Here is a 23,554-nt window from a genome sequence, read left to right as displayed (position 1 = left end):
GGTTAGCTCTTACTTATAGCCTGAAAATTTACCAGATGTCTGCCTGCCACCCACCTGGAGTTCCCCAAGCACCACATGTCATTATCCACTCCATGGCTTCACACCAGATGTCAAAGGCTCTGTATATGTGTCTGTTTTACATATAAATAAGGGGGAGTATGAGGTACAAAGACAAAATATATGGAGAGCTTCAAGCAGACAAGCTGTTCAGTGAGCAGGCAAATACATGAATTTGGTTTCTCTAGGTTCTATCCTATTTTAGTTGTCCACAGCCATATCGTGTGGCCTTCTCTCCAATAGAGAACAGTAGTTTCAACCCCGTTGTTACAAGAGGCACTCTGTTTTCCTGAAACTTGAGAAAATCTTTTAGAATACTTTTACCAGATTTGGTTGGAATTGTGACTATTGTGTTGAAAGTTGTTCATAGTGGGCTGAAGGACTGATGAAGAAGCACACAGACCTCATGATGCCATAAGCCTTATTTCCTAGGAAGCTGAGCTAAAGCCTGCATTGAACTTATAAATTATTACTCATTCCAAATAACATTTTTCACATGTTCTATTCTTTTATGAGCAGAAAGGAATATTAAGCATGTAAATCCTTCATTCATTGACAAGATAACAGTCCTGCTAACATAAAAGCATTTTTATTTTACATATGAAAAGTAGGTCTTTTAACCAATTTAATAAGAAAGCATTTATCTTCTTTTTTCCTATTGTTTTAGTGATTTGAAAGCCGAGAGATTCTGAATTAATTAGAGAATAAGTTAGTTAATAAATTAATTATCCTGTATGTTATTTTACTTCGAAATATCAATGCTGATCCAAAACTGCCAAAGAGAATGAAATTCTATAGATAAAATGTCAATATGGAGGGAATAATATAATCAAAGCAAAAGACTGATTGTTTAGTAGTGATAGAGGTGGAGGAAGGGGGAGAAAAGACCTGCCTGACCCCAAATTTAAATCCTCTTTGAATGAAACTGGCTCCACCCTTGATGAAGCAACCTTATGCTACGTACTGGAACATTTGGCACATTGTAGATTATCACAACAGTGTAACACCACTCTGCATTCCCATTTCCAAATACAATTTGATGGCTTCAGTCCAAAATTGGATTAATGCCTTTGTGCATCTTCTTTATTATGCAGATACTCTCAACATATTTGCCATGAGTTCTCATATCCTTCTTATTATTTCAGACATGGTGGAGCAGCTCAGGTGCTTTTTGACCAGTATGGAAGCTGTCCATTTTTCTTGTCCCATGGCATCATTTCTGTTGAGCAGCTCCTGAGCTTGGCTGTGATATATGATATTGAAAGATTTATTTGAGAGTGGTGTTTTTCCCTCTTTGCTCTAAAATGTTGAACAGTGATTGCAGTTAGTTGAGACACGCTGATGACATTGACAACTTAGATACTGTGTGCAGCTCATCACTGAGAGGAAGAAACTGCAACATGTTTCAGGAATAGCAAATGTAGCTTTCAAGATCAGTTAACTTCGCTCACCAAGACAGATTGTTTAAGTGGAAAAATCCTTTGAACATATTTTGGGCTTCTATTGTATATTTTATAATGTCCTACCACAGCACATAACAAAATGTGCAGTATACCTAACATGGCAACTGCTGAAGATTTCAAGTTTTCTCTTTTTTTCTCCATTTTTTGCCTACTCTATTAAAGTAAAAAAACTTTCCAGTGAGAATATCCACCATATCCTGCTTGTATGAATGATCAGGAGGATGGTCCATGTCAGCACTTTAGAGTAATGTATAAAAACATCCCTAGTGACAGTGTCACAGGTAAGGTTATTTTACAAGACACGTTCTTCTTAGATCAAACCCAGGGATTCTGACAGAGTGATGTAAAATATGAATGAACTGGAAAACACTACTTCCAACTAAAACCAAATGGAATATATGATGGACAAAGGTTTCAGAACTAACAGGATCAAATCCTCGCCATTCCTGCTCACTCTGGTTTAAATATAATTCTGAGCTTGCTTCTCTTTTCAGAAACCTGAAAATCCTATTTTACAGCCCTAAGGGCAAATTGGCCATGCATTGGAGAATTCAGTGAAAATGGTAATTTCTAATTCTCTTATTTTGAAAACTGGAGATGCAGTCACTCCCCGGTGTTTGAATGCCATAGGTAACATGATCTTGGTTAAAAGAACCCAATACAATGCCTAAATACACATGTGTAACTGTACCCATATAAGATTTAATTATGGTAAAATACCTTCACATCGACAATGTCTGTATTACTGGGCTTGGGATGCAGACAGATTCCTGAGCCCAGGTACATAATTTAGCCACGTACCAACTGTGTCTCACAGTAGAACTTAGGTACTCACCACCAGGATGTGGGAAAGGAATCACAGAATGAAGAAAATAGGTGCTTGTTGTGGGGAGCTGGCGGCAGTCCTGTGGCACGTCACAGTGTGCATCAGAAGGTGACTCAGGACGCAAACTCTGGGCTTCTGCAGAAGGCAGCTCATCCTTACTGTTATAGGACAAATCCCACTCTGGATTGTCACCTAAGCAAAAATAGTTCCAAATGCTCAGCTGCAAAACACAGCCGCTCAGAAGAGGATGAGAAAAGAGCAGGAAATTTGTATAATAGATCTTGAAGAAACCAGAAAAGTACTATTGCTTTGTGCAATTATAATTATAATAGCTCCTTTCTGGAAAGGAAGAAAAAAAATCATATATTTGTTATTTTTATATTACCCTACTGCTATATTATGTTATATTCGGACCATCTACAACTTGAATGGAATTACTATGTACTAGACAGTGATGCACTATTCAAATCATGTTTCTCCCTTGTGAATAGAAAGAAATAGTCACCATAACTGTTTCTCTCCCTTGATTGTACCAGCAGCCCTGGACAAGCAATAGTTCTTTTCTCCTGTCAATATACCACAGCAGCCCTGATCACCAGTGGCACATTTGCGTGGCCTAAGTCGCGAAAGTGCAAAAATACTCACGGTCTCCCCCTCCTCCTTCTGCTCAGGTACAACACTATCTTTTTTGAGCTTTTCTCAGGTCCACCATTCATACATCATCTTTGTGTTTATCCCAAACAAAACCAGCTTAATTTAAGAAGAGTTTCTTGTTTCTGGAAATGTTAAAAACACTGATACTCTGCTGATGTGCTGATGTGAGTATTAAGCCAAAATCAAGCAGCAGATCTTTACCACCTCAGCAACCACAGCATCAGTTCCACCCTGGCCTTGCAACAAACAGGTCCTTCAGTTAGACCATGGCAATAGTGACAGGAAGGCGTCCAGGTTGAAAACAGCATGTTCTTCACTCAGCAGTCACCATGCGTACTGGGACACGTGGGACAATGGTTGAAAGTGAGCAGCAAGAAAAGAGGGAGCTAGAGACACGTTCCCCAGACTAACTCCACCTGTGTCACTGATCATGCTGCTTACAACCAAGTGCATCTCTCTCCACCAGAGAAGAACTTAGGTTGGGAGGTACCTCTGGAGGTCATCCTGTCCAGCCCTTCTCAGTGCTAGGATAACTTTAAAGTTAGAGCATGGCACAGCACTAACATGCTCTGCACTCCTTAGCCACAGATAGGCTGAGAGTACACACTCTTGTGCTTCCCAAGTTGTTATTCAAATATTGTTACGTGGAAAGGGATCATCTTCTACAGCAAAGATTCCGTCCAACAGGCTGGGACACTGTAGTTTCTGATTGTGGAATCAGTCTAAGTTGAAGCAACTCTCAAAACTTTTCTCCAAGTCCCAAACTCTCCTGTTTCCTCCAAGCATCACCTCCTGCATGCAAGCCTGAGCTGCAGTTCTGCCTTTAGCTTTTAACCTGTCTTTCTCTACTAGTTTCCTCCTCTTCTCCAATGCCTTTCAGATTCTCGAAGGGTGGGATCTCCTTCTCCATTATGAGACCAATCTAGTGCAAGTACAGGTCCTCAGGACTGGCCATGTGACTGAGGGCAATTTGAAGAAATGATTTCATCCATAGGTGTTTTTTGACATTTTGGTGACCCCTTACCAGCATCTTCCCAAAGAAGCCAACAAAACTTCTTTCAGAGTCTTCTAGGACACGCAAGATACTGTCTGCATACAGGGCTGCATGTAGCTGCTTCATGAGGATCTTCATGCTTTAATTCTGTGGCCAACTCCTCAGGCACAGATGTCACATCTTCCACAGGTCTTGGGAGCACGGAATTTGTTGAAGATCCTCAGAGAACAAAAGACCTAGAATTGCTGGCAGTATCACAGCCTCTGTTCTCCATGCACAGCTATGGCAAAAAAAATTCCAGACTCATCTGTGTTTAAGAGAAAGCACGAGATAATTTTATGCATGTTTTGACATCAAGAGGATTAAAATGGTGCTTATGCATGCTCTGGACTAGAGATGCTCGCTTAGTCACTGCTTTACTTCTATGAAAAGTCATACCAAAACGATTTATTCTCTAATAAAGGTATAGAAGAGAAAAAAAGCCTGTAAAGTAGAAATAATGATGACAGTTATGGCAAAATTAGTCCTTAGCTAATATTTTTATTGTTATTTTGAAGAGAAAAGGCTTTTGTTCACCTGACATTTGTTGTCCGTGTTGTACATTTGACCATATGTGTAGAGCTTGACTGTACGTTAATGAAAGAACTGTAGTCAAATCATAGTCTGCCAGAGACAAATTTTGGCTTTCAAAAGTTAGTATAAAAAATACAGTATACACTTTGACTCAGAAGCAAATGCTGTGATGCTCCATCTCTCTTAGGCAAAATATCAAGGGAAAAGTATAAGAAGTGGAGAAAATTACGAATGTTTAATGAAATACTTGAGAACATAAGAAAAACAGAATACATAATGTGTCCTGAGGTAATAGACCTCAGATCTACGAGTAAATTTTTATCTTTGATGTGTACAAATATATTTAACATGTTTCTCTTCATTTGCTGCACAAAACTTGGGGTAAGCTACTTAAACTTATAAATATCATAACTAATATTTTTATGAATTATATATTAGCACATTCATGTGGAAAGATGTGAACGTTTTATGAGCATTTCTATTCTAAGATGGGGAGGAAACTGTCCACCACCCCAGCTTTCATCTGAAGCATGTTTATTCAACATACTTCCTTGCAGTAGGCATCTTCAGCCTGGCATAAAACTTATATTATCCTAATATTATTAATGAAGAATTTTACTTAAATATTAATTAGAAATGCTGCCATGGAGGTACTGATGTATCCACAAAGCTTACCAGCATTGCTAAGAACAACATCACCTTTCCATCTAGTTTCACTGACCAGAGCTGTACCTGAAGATTGGTGCTTTCATCCTTCTTTTCTAAACCTAAGAATAAATTGCTCAGCAATATGCATTGCCTTTTATGCATTGCCCAGTGAATGCACACTAATTATGGCAGATACACACGTAATCTACTTCTCAGATCAGTCAAAGTGAGTGTCATCATTCCTGTCATTTTAAAAGACCACAGCAATTCCCCTCAGCCCCTTGCCAGAGTGGTTGTGGATCTTTACTTTCAGGGAAGAGCAAACAGTTGATGAGATGCCTACCTTGAAGATGGGAAGAATAGGAGAGCTCCACACTTTCTACTAACTATCCTCAGGTGTTCTCACTGTTGAGCACTGAATGATTGAACTCCATTTTCAAGCATCTCATTCTTCCCGGTGTTGGTCAGCGGAAGTAGGAACCTGAATTTCATTGCTTTAGGTGTTCTAATAAACAGCTAAAACTCAACATTGCAGTCCTTTGTCTTTTATGTACCTAAATCCTCTTAAAAAAATAAATGCAGCAATTGCATATGAAAATACAGGATGACTTCTCTTCCATAATTTGCAATACATGCAATAAGCGTGATACGGTTCCATCATTTCCATCATTTGGAGATAAATACCATGCCACTTGAACTATGTTTTCCTAAACAGCCATTCCTTCCTCACATTCCTGGCTGCAGACAAGCAGGGTTGCTTGTGTACTGTGCACCCAAAGCACCCAGCTATGTGTGCAGCTGCAGGCGCAGAGAGCCAAGCAGACTTGCAAGTTGGCAGGTTATGTGGGAGCTAGCACAGCTGCAAATTTGCTCGTTATCTCTGCCTGACTTTGTTATTCTGGATGTCCTGGGAAAATCACCCTGGGAAACCATTCAGGGTGCTCTTTCATAATCAATACAAACTACCAAAAATATTTGCATACACATAATGCAGTGCATCTGTGAGGGCATTGGCACTGAGGCATAGCACAGACCTTAATGGTCAGTCTCCAATAAGTCCTCAGGCATCTCCTGATAAGCTAAGAAAGGACAATTTTGCGTTAACTGGAGATTGCTATGAACCTAGATGAGACCTATCTCTTACTGCTGTGAGTGAGCAGAAAGGGGAGGAATCCAGCAGAAAGGGAGATGCCTGATCACGGGTGTGCACCCCTTTGCGAGCTCGGCTGGGTTGGGGACAGAAACAGGTCTTGGGCTTGGGAATGGCACAGCCCTCTACTGCGTGAAGCCCTGGAGTGATGAAAGCTTTCATTTCTAACCAAGTGATGACCCAGTGACGTTTCCTCTCAGGTATACCTAAAAGACTTAATTTTGTCACCTTCTTAATTTGAATACTTCTTATTTTATACCTCAGAGTTATTAAGAATTAATTTCCCCTTTAAGACTGGCTGAATTGCTAACTGAGCTGCAATAGGCGAGTGTCTCAGGCCGGTCCAGTAATCTCATTTCAGATGTATGTAAGCCCAGTAAAAGTGAGGACTCTCCCAAAGGCATGGGTGCTTCCAAGGTAACATCTCACTTACCCTTGTTCATGGGTGTCCGTTGACCAGAGGGAGAATCTGGGAGCAAAGTCATTATCGCGGTGAGATGTGAATGTATGGAAAGGGAGGATGAGGAAGGGGGACTTTCCAGAGCTTTGGGCACAGCAGCCGGGGCCCAAACACCCAACAGGGAGCACCCCCTCCTCAGCCCAACCCAAGGCTGTGTGATGCTCCTGCTCTGTCCTCCAGCCCTTTCCCTTTGCAAACACTCTCCTTTCATCATGCACATCAAAAGGAATTCTAGAAGAAACAGATGCAAATAATCTAAATACAAATCCCACCATATCAGGGACTTCACATCAAGGAGAGTGGGCTGCAGGAGGAGAGAAGGCTTCTTTGATTTCCTTGGGCATGGAGATGGCTCCTGGAGACTTGCTGTGAGAAGGTGTCCTCCACTCTTTCTACCGATGAAGGTGGGGCTCGCAGCTTTAAAAGCGTTTGCATCAGATGTGGCAAGGTTTTAAAACTGCTCAGAAGTCAGCATGGTGTGAGTGGAAAAGGATGACAGCAAGGCAATGAAACCAAACAGATAAAATAGCCTCACATGCAATCTGATGAAAAAGTCTCAGGTTTCCATAGCATCTGCCAGCAACTCTGTCACCTTCCTCTTTAGGACACACTTTTGAATTCTGGCACAAATAGCCCTTTTGTTAGGCAGCCACTTTTTTAAAACTTCTGTGTAATAAATGATCGCAATAAGTTCACTTCACACTTTTTTTATCTTTCCAGCTGAATGATTTGGCGGGAAGTGACCTACTTAAAAATTAACTTGTGACAGACATGAATTTAGAACTTGAGAGTTTTAAAAAAACGCATATATTATAAGATTTGAAACTGGAAGAGAAGACAGCCAAGCCATAGAAAGGTATTTTATTTCAAGTGATTACCAAAGCAGCACGAAAGACTACCCTTGATATTTTCTCCCTTTCTCTACTTGTTTTGTGCTTTATTTGAGCATCTGAATTCCTTAGATCTCACACTGATTTTGTCCTCAGGCAATTTCTTTTTCTTTACTTCACTTTTATCTCACCATATACCATGCTACCTCCAGGACTAAATTCACAGTTTGTTCTAAAAATGCCAACTTGCTTTTACAAGTTGTTGCACAGGGTTTCATATAAGGATTAAAGATTCAGAATGAAATCTCCTAAAAACTGTAGTGTAAGCAAAAAGCTGAAATGTCATAAACAAAATTTTTGAGGGCTTCAAAGACTTCTGGAGATGTTGTGAACTTCTGTTGAAAACACATGAGGAAGGAGACAGATACACTGAGATGCAACAAGTGCGAATAACAAAGAAGATAGTGTTACGTATTTGTAAAAGCTGTTTAATGTAAGTACTAAAAAATGGTAGTTGTAGTAATATTAGAATTAATTTAAACTATATCCTTTTATCCTGCTGATTTCTGAATCTGTTTTTCAAATGTGCTGTGTTAGTGAGAAAAATATTAATATTCAATGAAGATACAGCTATATAAATTATCTAGTTTCTAAAAGAGAGTAAAAGAGAGGGTGATTCATCAGCGTTTGATCCCAAGTTAAGAAACTTTCAATTAAGCACAGATCATAGCAGCCATGAGCAACATTAATCACTTTCTGCTGTTGCAATGAACACTGGGAAGCTGTGGGGGATCGGCAGAAGGACCCAGTGGAACATAAACCTTGTCCTCCCCGCAGGAGAAGGTCAGAAAGCAGGGCTGGCTGTTGCACATGTCATAGGGAAGAAAAAACAGAGAAAAAAGAGAGAGTGGGTCATGTGTCCATCGCTTTCCCACATAACCAGGAGGTGCTGTTGTGCATTCCTGTGGTGTGGGACCAGGGCTGTTCCTCCCCCTGGGCCATCGTTCCACCATGACCATCCTCTTCCACCACTGCCACCGGCAATGAAGCCAGTCTGCAAAATTTAGTAAGACCAAAGCCAGCCTTTGAGGGGTCTCTGAGAAAAGATTGCCCTTCCTACAGAAAAGCTTTACAGAAAGTATGCTAGGGCTGGATTCAAAGCCAGCTTGTTCCTTTCACCTGTTGGTGAAGTCGGTTTAAATCCTCCCTTTACCCTCACATGTGACGTAGTTTCCAAATAAGCTTGGGCAACAGAAGCAAAAAGCCTTAGAGAGTAAGCTCCAGACTCAGAAGGTTCAGTTTGAATCAAATCAACAGATTTATAAATATATTCGTAATCTAATAAGTATTCAGGAGACAAACAGGGTCTCTGCATCAGAACAAAGTGATGTCAGCAGTTCTCTTCCAAGAGTGATGAACCTGGTTAATCTGAAGCATCTGCTCCTTGGCTGGTCTGAGCCCTTTGCACTGTGAGAAGAGTTCACTCTGCAGTTTTTTCTGGTCAAGCTCAGACCAATGCTTCTCACAATCTGCCTCAGCTTCTGGAAATACTTTGTGCCACATTTTGTGGTTGCCCATAGTCATTCTGTCGGTGATGGCAAACGTGGAAAAAACTGAGTTAATGGTTAAAAGAGACAGACACTGCCTCTGTGAGGCGATCGTTGTTCTGTATTTGCTATTGAAATGTGTTGTTACAATGTCATTCACTGTTGGTGTTTATGAGCAAAAAAAGAGCAAACATTGCATCTTCCATGTTTCTTGTGAAAACTGTTTGGAGGATTATGGTAAGGCAGTGCCAAGTAGCTGCAAGTCCAGATCTTCTTGCTTTTGTTTTGAATGAATACACATCTAAAAATGCCACAGAGGCCCTTCTCCTCACCAGCTCCCACACACCTCTTGCAGATGTAGAGATGGCTTTGCATGGCTTTGTTTCTCTCTCTCTGAGACCTCCAAATGGTTGAGAGTAAATGCTTTTTCTCCTCCAAGGACATGCTTTCTCAAATAGCTCTAAATGCTGGACAGGACTGCATTTATTCTTCTTGCAGCCAGTTGCCCCAAGAGCTACTAGGTTCAGAGGATAGCCTTGTCTGCGATATTTACATTATATGTTTACATTCAGTACCTTAGCATGCTAGCATTTATTTTCATTTCAATTGGTCTCACATCCTACCCATATGCCTAACTTAGTGTGGACAAAAGTGAACCTCAGATCAGGGTTAAAGCAGCTCACTCTAGGTAAGATGCAAGTGATACTAGTGGCTTGGTGGGACGGAGAACAACAATGGCAGTGTAAAAGATGACGGGGAACAGAAGAGTGCAGAAACCCATTAACTTTTCAAAATAAGAGCGAAAGACCAACACTGCATTTCCAGCTCTTACCAGGTGATCGAGTAAGTGCAGGATCAGCCTTGCTTCTGTTTGTACCTGCCCAGGAAAAGGCATTCCTGTGGCATGCATATCTCACTGCTCCCCTTCTTGCCTGCCCGTAAGCACAATGTAATTGAAGCTATACCATCTGATTTCACAAGCAGCAAAATAATCTCTTACTCTTTATGGATGGAGAGACGTGGGGGAGAGAGATATGCATAATTATCACATATGCTACATATGCATTAATATGTACAAGCATATGCTCTGAAAATGTAAACGTTCATTAAATGAAAAATTAAAGATGACAAACTCATCATGTAAAATTTAAAATACAAGCAAAAGAATAATTCACTGACCTGGCCACACTTAATTAGAAAATCAGGACGCTGTTGCAAGTTCTGCTAATTTTTCCAATGCCACTCAGATGCTTTGCCAATAAATAATCGTACAGCATCAAAATCAATCACTGTGTTACAAAGACTCCATCTGTGATTGAAATAATTCTATTTCCCCTGGACACACATACCTATGAAAAATTTAAGAGGTCATCAATCATGGTCTTTCTTTCCAATGTTTATAAAGTTGTATCTTTGGATAAAAGAACATTTCCAGTGTTCTTGTCACAAAAGAAATCAGACCTGCGGTCTAGCATATTTACAGGCAGGATCACTGTGCTTAGGTAGAGTGCATCTCATCTATAATTTTTTGAACTTATATAAAATAACTGTTCTGGGGCTCTCTCTGTTATTTGTAGATCTTTAGTAAAGGGATGAAAAGAGATCTCAATATATATGAGAATTAGACTCTAGGCTTAAGTATACAGTATATAATTGTATAGCATAATGCCACTGAAGAACAATGCTAGATGCATTCTTTTCATGTCAAGCACTCTGAAATTGTGTATGCTCGAACAATTCAGATTTGCATTCTGCACAAAATTTTACATGGTCACATATAATTTGCTATTTTCCCATAGCACATTAGCTGTTTGTTGATGATATATCAAGAATCACTTGATAACAGCATAGCAGCCAATGTGTCTTGTCATTAAACCATTGGACTTTTTACTGGAAACAAAAACATCATCATAAAATTCAAATAAATGTTTCAGAAGGATCATCACACAGGATGTACTATATTAAACCCATCCAAAATCCAATTCTGTGAGGTGTGTTTTACAGTCAATCGCTTCCCAGATAGTTTTCTATCAGTATTAATGTTGAGATTCAAGCCACAACAAGCACCTTAATCCAGTTCTTAACCTCAATTAGGGAAACAGCTGGATAAAACTCCAAATGTGCCTTTCTCTGTCACCTCCACAGGAAATGTCAACCTCTATTTGGGTTACCTTGGGTCTAATGATCTCTTGATTCGTGAACAAAAATCTTCACACTGGTTGTTAGAAATCACGTAGTCTGACTGTAACAGGAGGGTGGGATCTGTGCCCAGAGCATGAATAGAGCAGGGATATTCAACGTTGTACCTGCCCGCTCTCTCACGTACTCATTCACAAGATAATTCATAGATATAAAGCCACTAATATATTATATATGAGGCAGAGGCAGGTTTTGGCAGAACTTAGGGGTTTTTTGTTAGTGCACAAAGGACATTTTACCGTACTCTAATGCATCCCTAGGGCAGGGACCGGGCAGCACAACAGCAGGAGCTTCAGCTGCTTCCAGGTCAAGGTGTAGCTCTTGTGCCCTTATTTGAGCTTTCTACCTTATCTCCACATGAAAAAATGAACCCAGAAAGTCTTCCTGGGAATCAGTTTTGCTCATTAGCCATGAAATCTGCTCACTTCCTGAAAAGTTCATCGTGTAATCTCCGGGTATTGCAGGTCAAAGAAAGATTAAGCAGTCAATTTATTTTAGAAACTGAGAAAGAGAAAAGTGAGCTTGACCTATTAGTCATTTTTTCACTCCCACCCAAACCATTAGATAAGTCTGAGATAAAGGACTTGAATTCATTAAAATTTCTGAAGAATAGAAAGAACTGCTTTTTAATTTTCCTTTTCTTGCTCTCTCAAAAAAAGAAAATCCCTGTAATTTCATAGGTCAAGCTATGATTACATCCATTTTGATAAAACGCTGAATTACAGAAGAGATAGGACTTTTCAGTTCAAATTTATCATACTTATCATGGACTCTTGGATGATAGAAATCAACTTCACAGGAAGCTGAGAGTTCTCAGGATTTCTGTAAAACATGAGCTTCATCAACACTCACAGGACTGGCAAGCCAGGTTTGATATATCTAACCTTTTGCTCCATTGTTGTTACAGTGAACAGAAGCAGCGTAATGAAAAAAAACTAGAAAACAATTTTCCTTCAAGGGTCTTCGAAGTTCACACATCAAAGGGAATGCTGCAAAGCTGCAGCATGAAAATCTGATGGTTTGGGTTCCCAGAGTTGCTAAACAATGTCATTTCTGCCAGCTTGTTGATAGGCAGAATGAGGAGCATTCACACCACCCACGCTCGAGGTCTCAACAGAGGTGCCCACAGCAGGTGCTTGGGCTGCGTGAAGTTCCTCTTTGGACGCCTCTGAACCTCTCTTTTTCTCAGCCACCTTCTCAAGCAGCCCGTGTTGACTTCACCAGGACCCTCAGATCACGAGGCCACAATATGTCTTATTTATGTGCAGAGTCTTACAAAGTGTAGACACCCTCAAGAGCTGGGAAGAGACTCATGCTTTCCTGTGCTCTGGGGAACACTTTGTGTCCTGAGGAGCATTTCTAGTTAACAGGAAGGCCTGATATTAATCATGCCTTTATTTAGAAAACAGGGTGCCCTTGGATCCACAGTTATATGCCAGTGACTGATCCTTGGAGGAGAAGTTGACCACTGTCAGCAAAGTCACCTTAATGTAGCATCCTGGAGCAAGCAGAGGGGTGGTACCAGAGAGCTGATTCCAGTTCCTGAGCACTCCCTTCTCTCTCAAAACAAACACTGTTAGGTCCTGCTAAACTCTTCACAGAGTGCCTGATGTAGGCTGTGATACCGCTCACCATCACATAGGGGGGTCAGCAGAACTGCTACCTTGGACTTCCGTAGGGCCAACTTTGGCCTGTTTAAGAGAATGGTTGACAGAGTCCCTTGGGATACAGTCCTGGGATCCACTCGAGGGTACCAAGGGAGCTGACAGAGGAGCTCACCAAGCCACTCTCCATAATTCATCAACAGTCCTGGCAAACTGGCGAGGTCCCAGACGCCTGGATATTAGCCAATGTGATGTCCATCTACCAGAAGGGCTGCAAGGAGAATCTGGGGAACTACAGGCCTGTCAGCCTGACCTCAGTGCTGGGGAAGGTTATGGAACAGATCATCCTGAGTGCCATCACATAGCACATGCAGAACGATGCAGGGATCAGGACCAGCCAGCATGGGTTTATGAAAGGCAGGTCCTGCTTGACTAATGTGATCCCCTTCTACAACAAGATAGCCTGCTTAGTGGGTGAGAGAAAGGCTGTGGATGTTGTCTACCTGAACCTTAGTAAAGCCTTTGACACCATCTCCCACAGCATTCTTCCAGAGAAACTGGCTGCTCATGGCTTGGATGGGTGTAGTCTACGCTGGGTTAAAGCTGGCTGGACAGCTGAGACCAAAGAGTGGTAGTAAATGGAGTTACAACCAGCTGGCAGCTTGTCACAGATGCTGTTCCCCAGGGACCAATATTGGGGCCAGTCCTGTTTAGTATCTTTATTGACAATCTGGACAAGGGGATCAAGTGCACCCTCAGCAAGTTTGCAGGTGACACCAAGCTGGGCGGGAGTGTTGATCGGCTTGAGGGCAGGAAGGCTCTGCAGGGGGATCCGGACAGGCCGGGCCCATGGGCTGAGGCCACTTGTATGAGGTTCAACATGGAGAAGTGCTGGATCCTGCACTGGGGTCACACCAGCCTCACACAGCGCTACAGGTCTGGGCAGGAGTGGCTGGAAAGCTGCCCAGGGAAAAGGCCCTGGGGGTGCTGGTTGACAGCCGGCTGAACTTGAGCCAGCAGTGTGCCCAGGTGGCCAAGAAGGCCAACAGCATCCTGGCTGGTGTCAGAAACAGTGTGACCAGCAGGACAAGGGAAGTGATTGTCAGTAAGCGCATACTGGTGAGGCTGTACCTTGAATCCTGTGTTCAGTTTTGGGCTCCTCACTTCAAAGGGGACATTGAGGTGCTGCAGCATGTCCAGAGAAGGACAAAGAAGCTGGTGAAGGGTCTGGAGCACAAGGCTTATGAGGAGCGGCTGAGGGAACTGGGGGTGTTCAGTCTGGAGAGGAGGAGGCTCAGCAGGGATCTTATCACTCTTTACAGCTGCCTGGAAGGAGGCTGTAGGCAGGTGGGGGTTGGCCTCTTCTCCCAGATGACAAATGACAGGACAAGAAGAAACAGCCTCAAGTTACACCAGGGGAGGTTTAGGTTGGATATCAGGAAAAGTTTCTTCACAGGAAGGGTGGTCAAGCATTGGAACAGGTTGCCCAGGAAGGTGGTGGAATCACCATCCTTGGAGGTGTTTAAAAATGTGTAGATGTGTTACTTAGGGACACGGTTCAGTGGTGGACTTGGCAGTCCTGGGTTAATGGTTGGACTTGATGACCTCAAAAGTCTTTTCCTACCTAAACGATTCTATGATCCTGTGACAACATAGATGCTGAGGGAGGGAGACCACCAAGGTCACCTGAGGAGCCTTGTGCACAGTTGAAATAAGATGGAACAACGGTGAAATGGAAGACAACCTGAACAGCCACCTCAGCCGGATGCCAGCAGCAGCGTAAAGCTGTCACAGGAGAAGGGATGAAGGCAGGGATGTGCTGCAGGAGAGACCGGCTCATCCCCAGTGAAGGCGTGTGCCCCACCAGAGCAGCCAGCCCGGCCGGGCCCGCCCGCTGCCCCGCGCTGGCAGCCCCCCCGCCCGCCCCGGCTGCCCGGCGCCCCAGGCGCGGCACCCCCGGGCCCCTCCGCTCCGCGCTCCGCCTGCGGCCCCGCCGCCGGGGCAGCCTCAGCAGCGGCACGGGGGAGCGCGCCCCCGGGGGAAGGAGCCTGTCCAGGCACGGGAGGCGGCCCCGCCGCCCTGCCCGCCGGTGCCCGCTTCGCGCTGTCCCCCGGTCCCACGTCCCCTGCCCGCTGCTCTCCCCGCCCGGCGGTGCCGCCCGTTGCGGTTGCGGAAAGCGGCTCTCCCTTCGGTGCGGGCGCGGTGAGGTGGGGGAGAAGCGAGAAGCGGCATCTGTACCCTTGCATCCGCATCCGCACCCGTTACCCGCACCCGTCGCCGGGGTACGCGCCTCGGCCGCGGGCGGGACGGGGCGGCCCCGGGGCTGCAGCGGGAGAGAGCGGGGAGCCACCGGCCGCCCCCCGCCGCCCGGCCCCGGGCACCTCCGGCAGGCGCCGCGGGAGCGGGAGAGGAGGGCGGGGGCTACTCGTCGGGGCGGGGGCTGGCACGGGGCTGGCACGATAAAACCGGGGGTAATTGCATTTAGGCAAATGAGGCTGCCTCGGCCCTCCCCATCTCCAGGTATATAAAGTGGGGAGCGCTCCCGCGGACGGCCAATGCGCACGGCGAGCAGCGCCCGCCCTTCCCGGTGCAGACGGTGCGTGCCTCCGGGAGCCTGTCCGTCCGTGCCTAGGCGTGTGGGGATGCGCTTGTTTGTATGTTTGTGGGGCTGTGTGCGCGTGTACTTCCGTATGCCTGCCTATATGGGTGTGCGGGGGGGGCGTCTGGGTGAGTGTGCACCATGGGGGGGGTGCCCATACACGCTTGTGTGTCCGCACGTGTGTGTCTCTGTATGTGCAAGCGTGCTTTTGTGCCCGTCCCGGCGTGTGTATCTGGACGTGTGAAGGGATGCGTGTGTACCTCTAGACACGCGTGTCTGTGTACGTGGAGAGCCGTATCTCTACATAGGTGTGTGCATCTAAGGTACGTCTAGCAGTTTGTGTGAGTTTATAACTAGATGTGTATGTACCTGGATATGTATGTGAGGGGGATGTATCTGCTTGTGTGTGTGTACGTGGGAAGGTGTGGGTATACCTGCGTGTGAGGCTGTGCTTATGCATGTACCTGTGTGGATGTGCGTGTCCATCTGTGTGCTGGTGGGTACATCTGGCTGCATACCGGTCCATATGTGGGGGGCACGTGTGTCACCCAGAGGTGTATGTAGCGCTCAGGGGGGATTTGGGGCGCATAACGAGGTCCGTGTACATCTGTATGTGCGAGGGCGCGTGCACCCAGGTGTGCCCGGGGGGGCGGGGGTGCGCAGGGCCGTGTGTATGCACGGCCAGGGGTGCCCGCGGCCGCTCGCCCCGCCGCCGCCCCGGTGCATCACCCGCCGCCCCCGCAGGACGTCGAGGCGGCGATGAGACTCCCGCTGGCTTTCGCCGTGCTCCTCCTGGCCTCGGCGCAGGCGCTGGCTGAGGAGATGGGCAACACCGACGACCTCAGCTACTGGTCCGACTGGTCGGACGGCGACCAGGTGAAGGTGAGCTCCGGCGGCCGCTGCTCCGCCCGGCGACCCCGCGGCGCTGCGGGGGGCGGTGTCGGGCGGGGGGTCCGCGCTGAGCGCCGCCCGCTGTCGCCCCGCAGGAGGAGCTGCCGCTGCCCCTGGAGCATTTCCTGCAGAGGATGGCGCGGAGACCCCGGCCCCAGCAGTTCTTCGGCCTCATGGGCAAGCGGGAAGCCGGTGAGCGGGGCGGGGGGCTGGCTACCTCTCATTCCCCTCCACCTGCCGCTCCTCCCGGTGCCGCTCGGAGCTTCATGGCTGCTGTCACCTGGGTTTAACGCGTTAGACCTTTCTCAGAAGTTGACATGTGGGTTGTTTGGCTTTGGGTTGGGGTTTGTTTGGGTTTTTTAAATTATTTTTTTTTAGTTTAGTATCAGATAACTCACCGATTGGTAAAGAGCAGGCTTCCCACTTAAAGTGCTAAGTGCACACTGACCACAGCACATAAATACCAACAAGCAGTATCACAATAACTGACGGGTCAGCATCTGCGCTGCTGAATTGCCCGAGTGTGGAAATTGGTTGTGCATATGGTTACTGCCGTGTTTTCTGTGTGCCTACTGATCCTAGAACTGACCTGAGAAATCGGAGCTACCCAGATCTAAATTGTGTGGGTTTAGCTAAAACAACTCTTTGTAGTCTCTTCAAAGAGAAATGCAGTTATAAATGATCACCTTAATTTCCCTGAAGTGGAATATGTGTAGAGTAGTTTCTGTATTTGATTCTTCAAAGCATTGCAGTAGCATCATGTGTACATGCCAATAATTTTTCAACAACTTTTTTCTTTTTTTTTTCTTCTTCCAATCAGGATACGGCCAGATCTCTCACAAAAGTAAGTTACATTTTAAGTAATTATTAGAAGATGTTCACATGGGGAACAGTGTATTTGAGGGGACTAGTTAGAAGGTGACTGGGTTCAGCTAAGGACTGGCAGCACTGGTGGTGGAGAAATGTTCTGTTAAAGAATTGAAACCCCTCGGTGCAGCTGTGAGCTGGTACCTCATCTGAGCTGCCAGAACCTTTGAGATTTCAATCCACAGTAATGTGTGGACGTTACAGCTCTCTCTTATTTCCCCAGGGGGGGATTCTGTAAGCCTTTCTCATAGGCAAGGCAGGCTTACTGCCAGAATTGGAGAGGAGCAATTAAGATGACAAAATCTGGGAAATTAGAACAGTGAATTCCCAAATCCCTGAGAACAATTCTACCGGAGAGTCCATGTGATTGCATGCGAGATGCTGTATCTGTGCTCTTGTTTTATCCGAGTGGGAATCAGAGCCCCACTGACAGCAGGGGCTGGCTGATGGTGTGCTGCCATATAAACAGGTATATCTTGCCCAATTAATACGTGTGCTTTGCTTAGCTTCTGTGTAACACCAACTGGGAGATAGTACGAGCAATATGGTGTTACCTTGTTCTGCACAGTGATAGTTTTATCCTCTGAATTTATCTGAAGATGCTTAGACAGGAGCCAGAAGGCTTTTAATAAGTAAAACTGATCTTGTATTCTTTGAGACCTCCACAAAGGTCAATAACTGTCCCGGTGTTCTGTTAGCCACAAGATTTTATCACTAGAATTACGTATTGGAAGACCAGTTAAAGAGTCTGATACAAGGATTGTGCCAAATCACCTGCTGACTAAAGTAAAAAATAATAGCTTTCTGAAAATGCTTCAGCTTGAATTAATACCTGTGAGGTCTGAGGATCATTTTTCTTCCTTTATAGATGAATTGGCTAAGCAAAATTCTTTCCAAAGAGAAATTTCCAAGTTTGCTTCAAAAGTCACCTTAGAGAAAGAATGGCTCCTTTTCGTTCCTTTTCTGAAACTATAGCTACAACTATACCTGATACGTGCTGTAGGCCAAAACTTGGGGTAATTTATCCTCTACACATCCAGTGCCTTGAGGAGCACTAGTGGGATAGGAAGGTAATATCTGAACTTATAAATGTTCCAAAAATAGAGCCAGACTGTCTAGCTCAGACGTGTCCAGACAAGAGTCCCATTGGCTTCCTCTCCAATAAGGGCTCTGCCTGATCTGCAAGGAAGATTCTTCTTCCACATTACAGACAAAAACAAGTAGAAGAGGTGCATCACAGAGATGCAGGCTATACCAAGCCACTGCCTTCTTGTGCTGTTGCTCAAATCAATAGGAATTGTACTGGGAGAGGAATAAGAATCAGTTATCAGTCATTGTTTTTCCTTTATACTTGAAAAACCTCCACTAAACTAAACCAAAATTCTATCAGAGTTAATGAGAAGATGTCCACCTAACCGGCTTGTGCCTTGGTCTAGCCTGTGTAGTCTGAGTAGTCAGACTGATGTTCTTTCTCCATTGTCTGAGAGTGAAGAGATGAACAGTTTTGGAGCCCATGTCCTCCTCCCTCGTGAGAATACGTTATCTTAAAAGCCTGCCTATTTAAAATGTACTAAAACACTCCCAAATATATTTTTTCAGGGCATAAAACAGACTCCTTTGTTGGACTTATGGGCAAAAGATCTTTAAATTCTGGTATGTATATGACTAAATCTGGTATTTGGTGACATACAGCCTCCTCATTCTGTTGCCTCTTTCTTCTCTCCGAGCGGATGGAAGATGCAGTCTTTATGTAGTGCAGACCTAGAGTTCTCTGAAAAAGGATCAGGATTTTCTTTGTTAACCAAGGTGTTTCAGGGTCTGCTTCACTCCAATGCTTGAGATGATCAGGGTGGTCTGAGCTGCAGGCAAGGTCACATGGAAGTCCCCAGGGCGCTTTTCTTACTGCTCTGTCCTTGCCAGCAGCATGCCCTGCCGGTCCCAAGTGCTAATACAAGAAAAAGCAGAATTTTACTGAAGCATCAAGAAAAATTCAGAGGCTGAAAATGTAAAGCTCATCTAAACTTGTGATCCAAATCCAGATCTTGCCAGGTAAAGGCATATCCTCATTGTCTCTGGAGATCATTATTCCTCAGACTTGGAGCAGAAGGTAGAAGAGCAGAGATCTGCCATTAACACCACCTCATTCTGCAGGTCAAGCTGTTAAACATTCCTGGCCTCTTCCATCTTTTCATTTTACCTAAAAAAAAAAAAAAAAAAAAAAGGCAACAATCATTTTAAGCTTTGAACTGATACTGTGAATTTGTGTTATTTTCCCATAGCATCAATATAGTGCAGAATTCTCTTCCCATATGTGCACAACCCCCATGGGTAACTGCAGGCTGCCCGGAGCTTTGCCTTTCCCATGCCATAGGGCCATACTGAAGAAATCCCTCACTGTGAACCATAAAGTGTTAGTTAATTCCCCAGAATAGGAATTAACAAAATAAAAAACCTAATATGTTTTTCATGTCTCTGAAATAGTTCTCACTGTTTTGTTAAATGGATGATAAAAGTTAAATTACTAGCTGACACCTCTATATTATGTGGATACACGCTGTGATCTATATTCTGCAATTATGGTTGTCAGTAACTTTTATTTTCAATTAAACCCTGTTCAGACTAGTAATATTGCTCTCTGCATCATTTTGCAAATTGCTATGTATCATGAATAATTCTGTACAATTTTATCTGTGGTGGCAACAGCTATTAAATGCATAATACCTGTAAATATATCTGCTATCACAAAAGTAAATAGCCTGGAAGTAATAAATTGGGTTTGGCTTCCACTGGGATTACTTTTACATTAACATGAGAACGTAAAATACAGTGGATGTTTAAAAAAGGCAAAGATTTTATTGCTCTAATTTCAAAATTGCTGGTACAGTCAGGATACTGTTATGTGGTATTTGTAACAGGAGAATAAGGAAGTTTTACCCTCTTGGGCTATGTCATATCTGCCTGACAGGTAAACCTAGAATTGACTGCTTTTCTGCCTCATTCCCTGAGGAGAAAATGAAGAAGTTTCTTCTCCTCTGGAGGAGAAGATAGGTCCTAAGGACTGTGTAATCAAAGCAAGATCAGGAATATGTGCTAGGACTGTCCTTACTTCTCCCTACTGAATGATATTTAATGGGGCAGGACCGTGTCTTGGTGCCGTGTGCCTTGGTGCCCTGGTTTTCTTGTTCTGCAGAAAGCCCCTACGTCCCCTGGCAACGTGCAGGAGCTCACACCGCCCTGCTGCTGGGTGCAAGCACGATGCTGAGTTAAAGCCGCCTGTGAGAAGGCGGGATGCGGGGATGCTGGTGTCTCCGTCTCTGGTTTGATGAGCTGGGGTCTGACACTGACTGTCCCCCAGGCTGTGCAGTCTGTTGGATGAATGCTTCAGGTAGAAGCTAGAAAAGTCACCTGTACAGTAAAGATACTGTAATGATCCACACTGAGAAAGAAAGCTCGACTCATTTTGCATTTAGCCTGGAGAGAATTGAAGTCTTCTTGATTTTAAACTGCCACTGATCCAAAATGCCAGCTCCCTGTAGGATGCAGTGCTGAATCCCCCCAAACTAGCTGTGTGTTTGCATGCAATAGTCAGGCACGCAAATGCTCTATGGAAACAGTCCTCCCTTTGGGATGGAAGCAAAGATGACTCTGGTGACCAGCTACAGCACCCTATGGTCAGGCTCTGCCCAGGCAGGGCTTTCTGGGTTTCGCCTTCATTTTAAGAGTAAGAGCTACTAAATGCTAAATATGTTACCGGAGACTATTTTACGCTGCAGTTGATCCACAGAGCAGTCTGAGGTTTGCTTAGCTCCTGCTGCAGATTTTGGCAAAAGGTATCCCTGTGTGCACAGCCTGGGGACGGGGAGGGTTCAAACCTGGCGAAGAGCTGACTGTGCAGGACAGAAGGTGGACATGTCGTCGATGCAGAAAGCCTCTACCCACATACCGATCTGCGTGCTCAGATCCCATCAGTTAAATGGATTACTGGGAGCTAAAAGGGCTCTGCATTAATGGTACTTTCGGCAGCTCAATAGACAAGAGGTAGAAAGCACTGCTCAGACCTTCAGCCTCCTGGAGGGCAGTGTAGGCTGAGAGGTAAAACCAAATTGTTTTTGTTTGTTTTTGAGCCCCAGCAGCTCAGGGCTGGGCAGGGAGCCCTCACCTCAGCTGCAAACATGCCGATGGAGTCCAGTGGTGACCCAGCGGGCTGCAGGTGCCTGATGCTTCCCTGTGCTCGCTGGGGTTTATGCAAGGTTGCACCATGTGTTTCATTCTCCTTTGTTTTTTGCAGGATCCTCTGAAAGGAGCATAGCACAGAATTATGAACGGAGGCGTAAATGAGACATTCCTGTGCATTATTTAATAAACTTCATTTGTTCTAAGGGGCAATGCAGTGTAATATAAACTAACCACTGTATGGAATAGTTATTTATTTAATAATAACCGATGGGGTTTTTTTTGTTTGAGTTGTACAAAATAAAATGATTATTTTTCATAGTGTGGCAGTGGTACACGTTGTGTAGGTGCGTTGTGGTTCTGAAAGGACCAGCAACCCTGGTGATGTCTCACAACAAAGCACATCATTTGATATGACCCATAAAGTTATGTTCACTAAACAAAGAAAATATTCTTCTGTTCATCGAAAGCGAGTCTATCAGCTTCACAGCCAGTGCAGAACAGAGCTGATGTACAGTCTAGTGCCTCAATTTGTTTTCATGGTTTATAATGTACTGTAATTTCCATATCAAAAAATATATTTGTATCATTGCAGCATGTTTTATGTTTTGTGACTACGTATCTATATATTTTAAGAAGGGTGGTGGGTAAGGTTTAAATGGGAATCCAAGGTCTTCATTTCATAGCCTGGAATTTTATGATAGTAACATTTTAAATAAAAACCACTCTGGGGATTTTGCAACATACTTTCTTTGCTGATAGTGATGGAGTTATTTCCCACGTTGGTCTGGAATGAGACTTGGATACAAGCAACAGTGGTCTGAAACCGGAAAGAAATATCAAATTAATGACTTCCTTCCACAGGGAGGCTGTGAGCCTCCTGGTGAGGGTCTGGCGAACGTTTGGGGGATTTGCGATGGGAGACGGGCATTCCTGGGATTGCTCTGGGTCACTCAAGGTGCCATCCATCCTAAACCTGATGGAAATCAAAAAGCTCGTTGGCTGAATCAAAAGGCCCCTATGGACGGCCCAGCTCCAAGCAGACTAATTTGCTGAGGAATTCATCCACTATTGCAGGTTTATTACTTTAAAGCCAAGCTTTCAATAAATCCTAGCCCTCAGATTCACAATAGAAGCACCTGTTGGCTTGAATCCAGGTAATACAAGAGAAAAAAATGTGAGTGCAAGTATCTTTTTAATTAAAATGTCTGGTTACTGTATTTTCAGGACAGTTCCAAAATGCTACATACACCTCACCAGATGCCAGGGCATCTGGAGATCTATACTGTCTCCACCTGCTAAAGGCTATACTTCTCTGTTTGATGCTATCATATGAACTTTCATCACAGATGAATCAGCAGCGAAAACAGCCAGCGTATACAAACCAGATCTCAAAGTGAGTGATACAAAGCGATTAACTGCTGGTGGTTTTCCTTTTTGGAAGTGAACTCAGCAACCTCCATGTTCAAGTTTACCTGAGGCATCTCCACAACTGCATCCATTAAGAGCGGGTGGGCATAGGACCTCCCTCCAGCGCCTGAGCCTAAGCACCACCTAAACCTAAGACCCCACTTCTAAATAAGGAGGAGCTGGCTCTAGCAAGGTTGGGGGGCTATAGGGTGGGAAAACCGAGGCAGGCTTGCGACAGGGACCAACGTTTGTGTGAGACACAGCAGTTGCGCTGGCTTTCTGCCAGCTCTTCGCCTTGCCAGGGGTAATTTTCAGACTAATAAACTTCTGTATGAGCTCCCACTGAGCTCAATGAGGGGGGGAAGCTGACTGCTGGGTAACAGCATGGCTAAAGGACTGCGGAAATGCAGGTTGAATAATGCTCAATGAAGGGTAAAAAGAAAGAAAAAGCTTTAAAGCACTGTTCTCCGAGCCTGGAGGCCCGCGGTGCTCCCAGAGCTCATGGCCTGTGCGTGCTGAATTGTGAGACACGGAGAGGAAAGAAAAAGCCCTGCTGCTCGCTCTGCAGCCTGTGCATCTCACAAACCTCCCTGCAGGAGGAACCACTGC

At 44.6% G+C, this 23,554-nt stretch overlaps 1 protein-coding gene across 1 annotated transcript; it reads left to right on the top strand.

The window, feature by feature from the left end:
* Positions 1–15,507: 15,507 nt before the first annotated feature.
* TAC1 (tachykinin precursor 1) lies at positions 15,508–22,279 on the top strand. The gene is made up of 6 exons (XM_040593551.1): positions 15,508–15,601; positions 16,349–16,486; positions 16,591–16,687; positions 17,316–17,339; positions 18,962–19,015; positions 21,651–22,279. The coding sequence occupies exons 2-6, from the start codon at positions 16,364–16,366 to the stop codon at positions 21,698–21,700; spliced, it is 348 nt and encodes a 115-aa protein (XP_040449485.1). The 5' UTR covers positions 15,508–15,601; positions 16,349–16,363; the 3' UTR covers positions 21,701–22,279.
* Positions 22,280–23,554: the final 1,275 nt, after the last annotated feature.

This window comes from Falco naumanni, chromosome 4 (assembly GCF_017639655.2).
Source record: "Falco naumanni isolate bFalNau1 chromosome 4, bFalNau1.pat, whole genome shotgun sequence".
NCBI classification, from domain to species: Eukaryota; Metazoa; Chordata; class Aves; order Falconiformes; family Falconidae; genus Falco; species Falco naumanni.
This window is presented reverse-complemented; position numbering and strand designations above follow the sequence as displayed.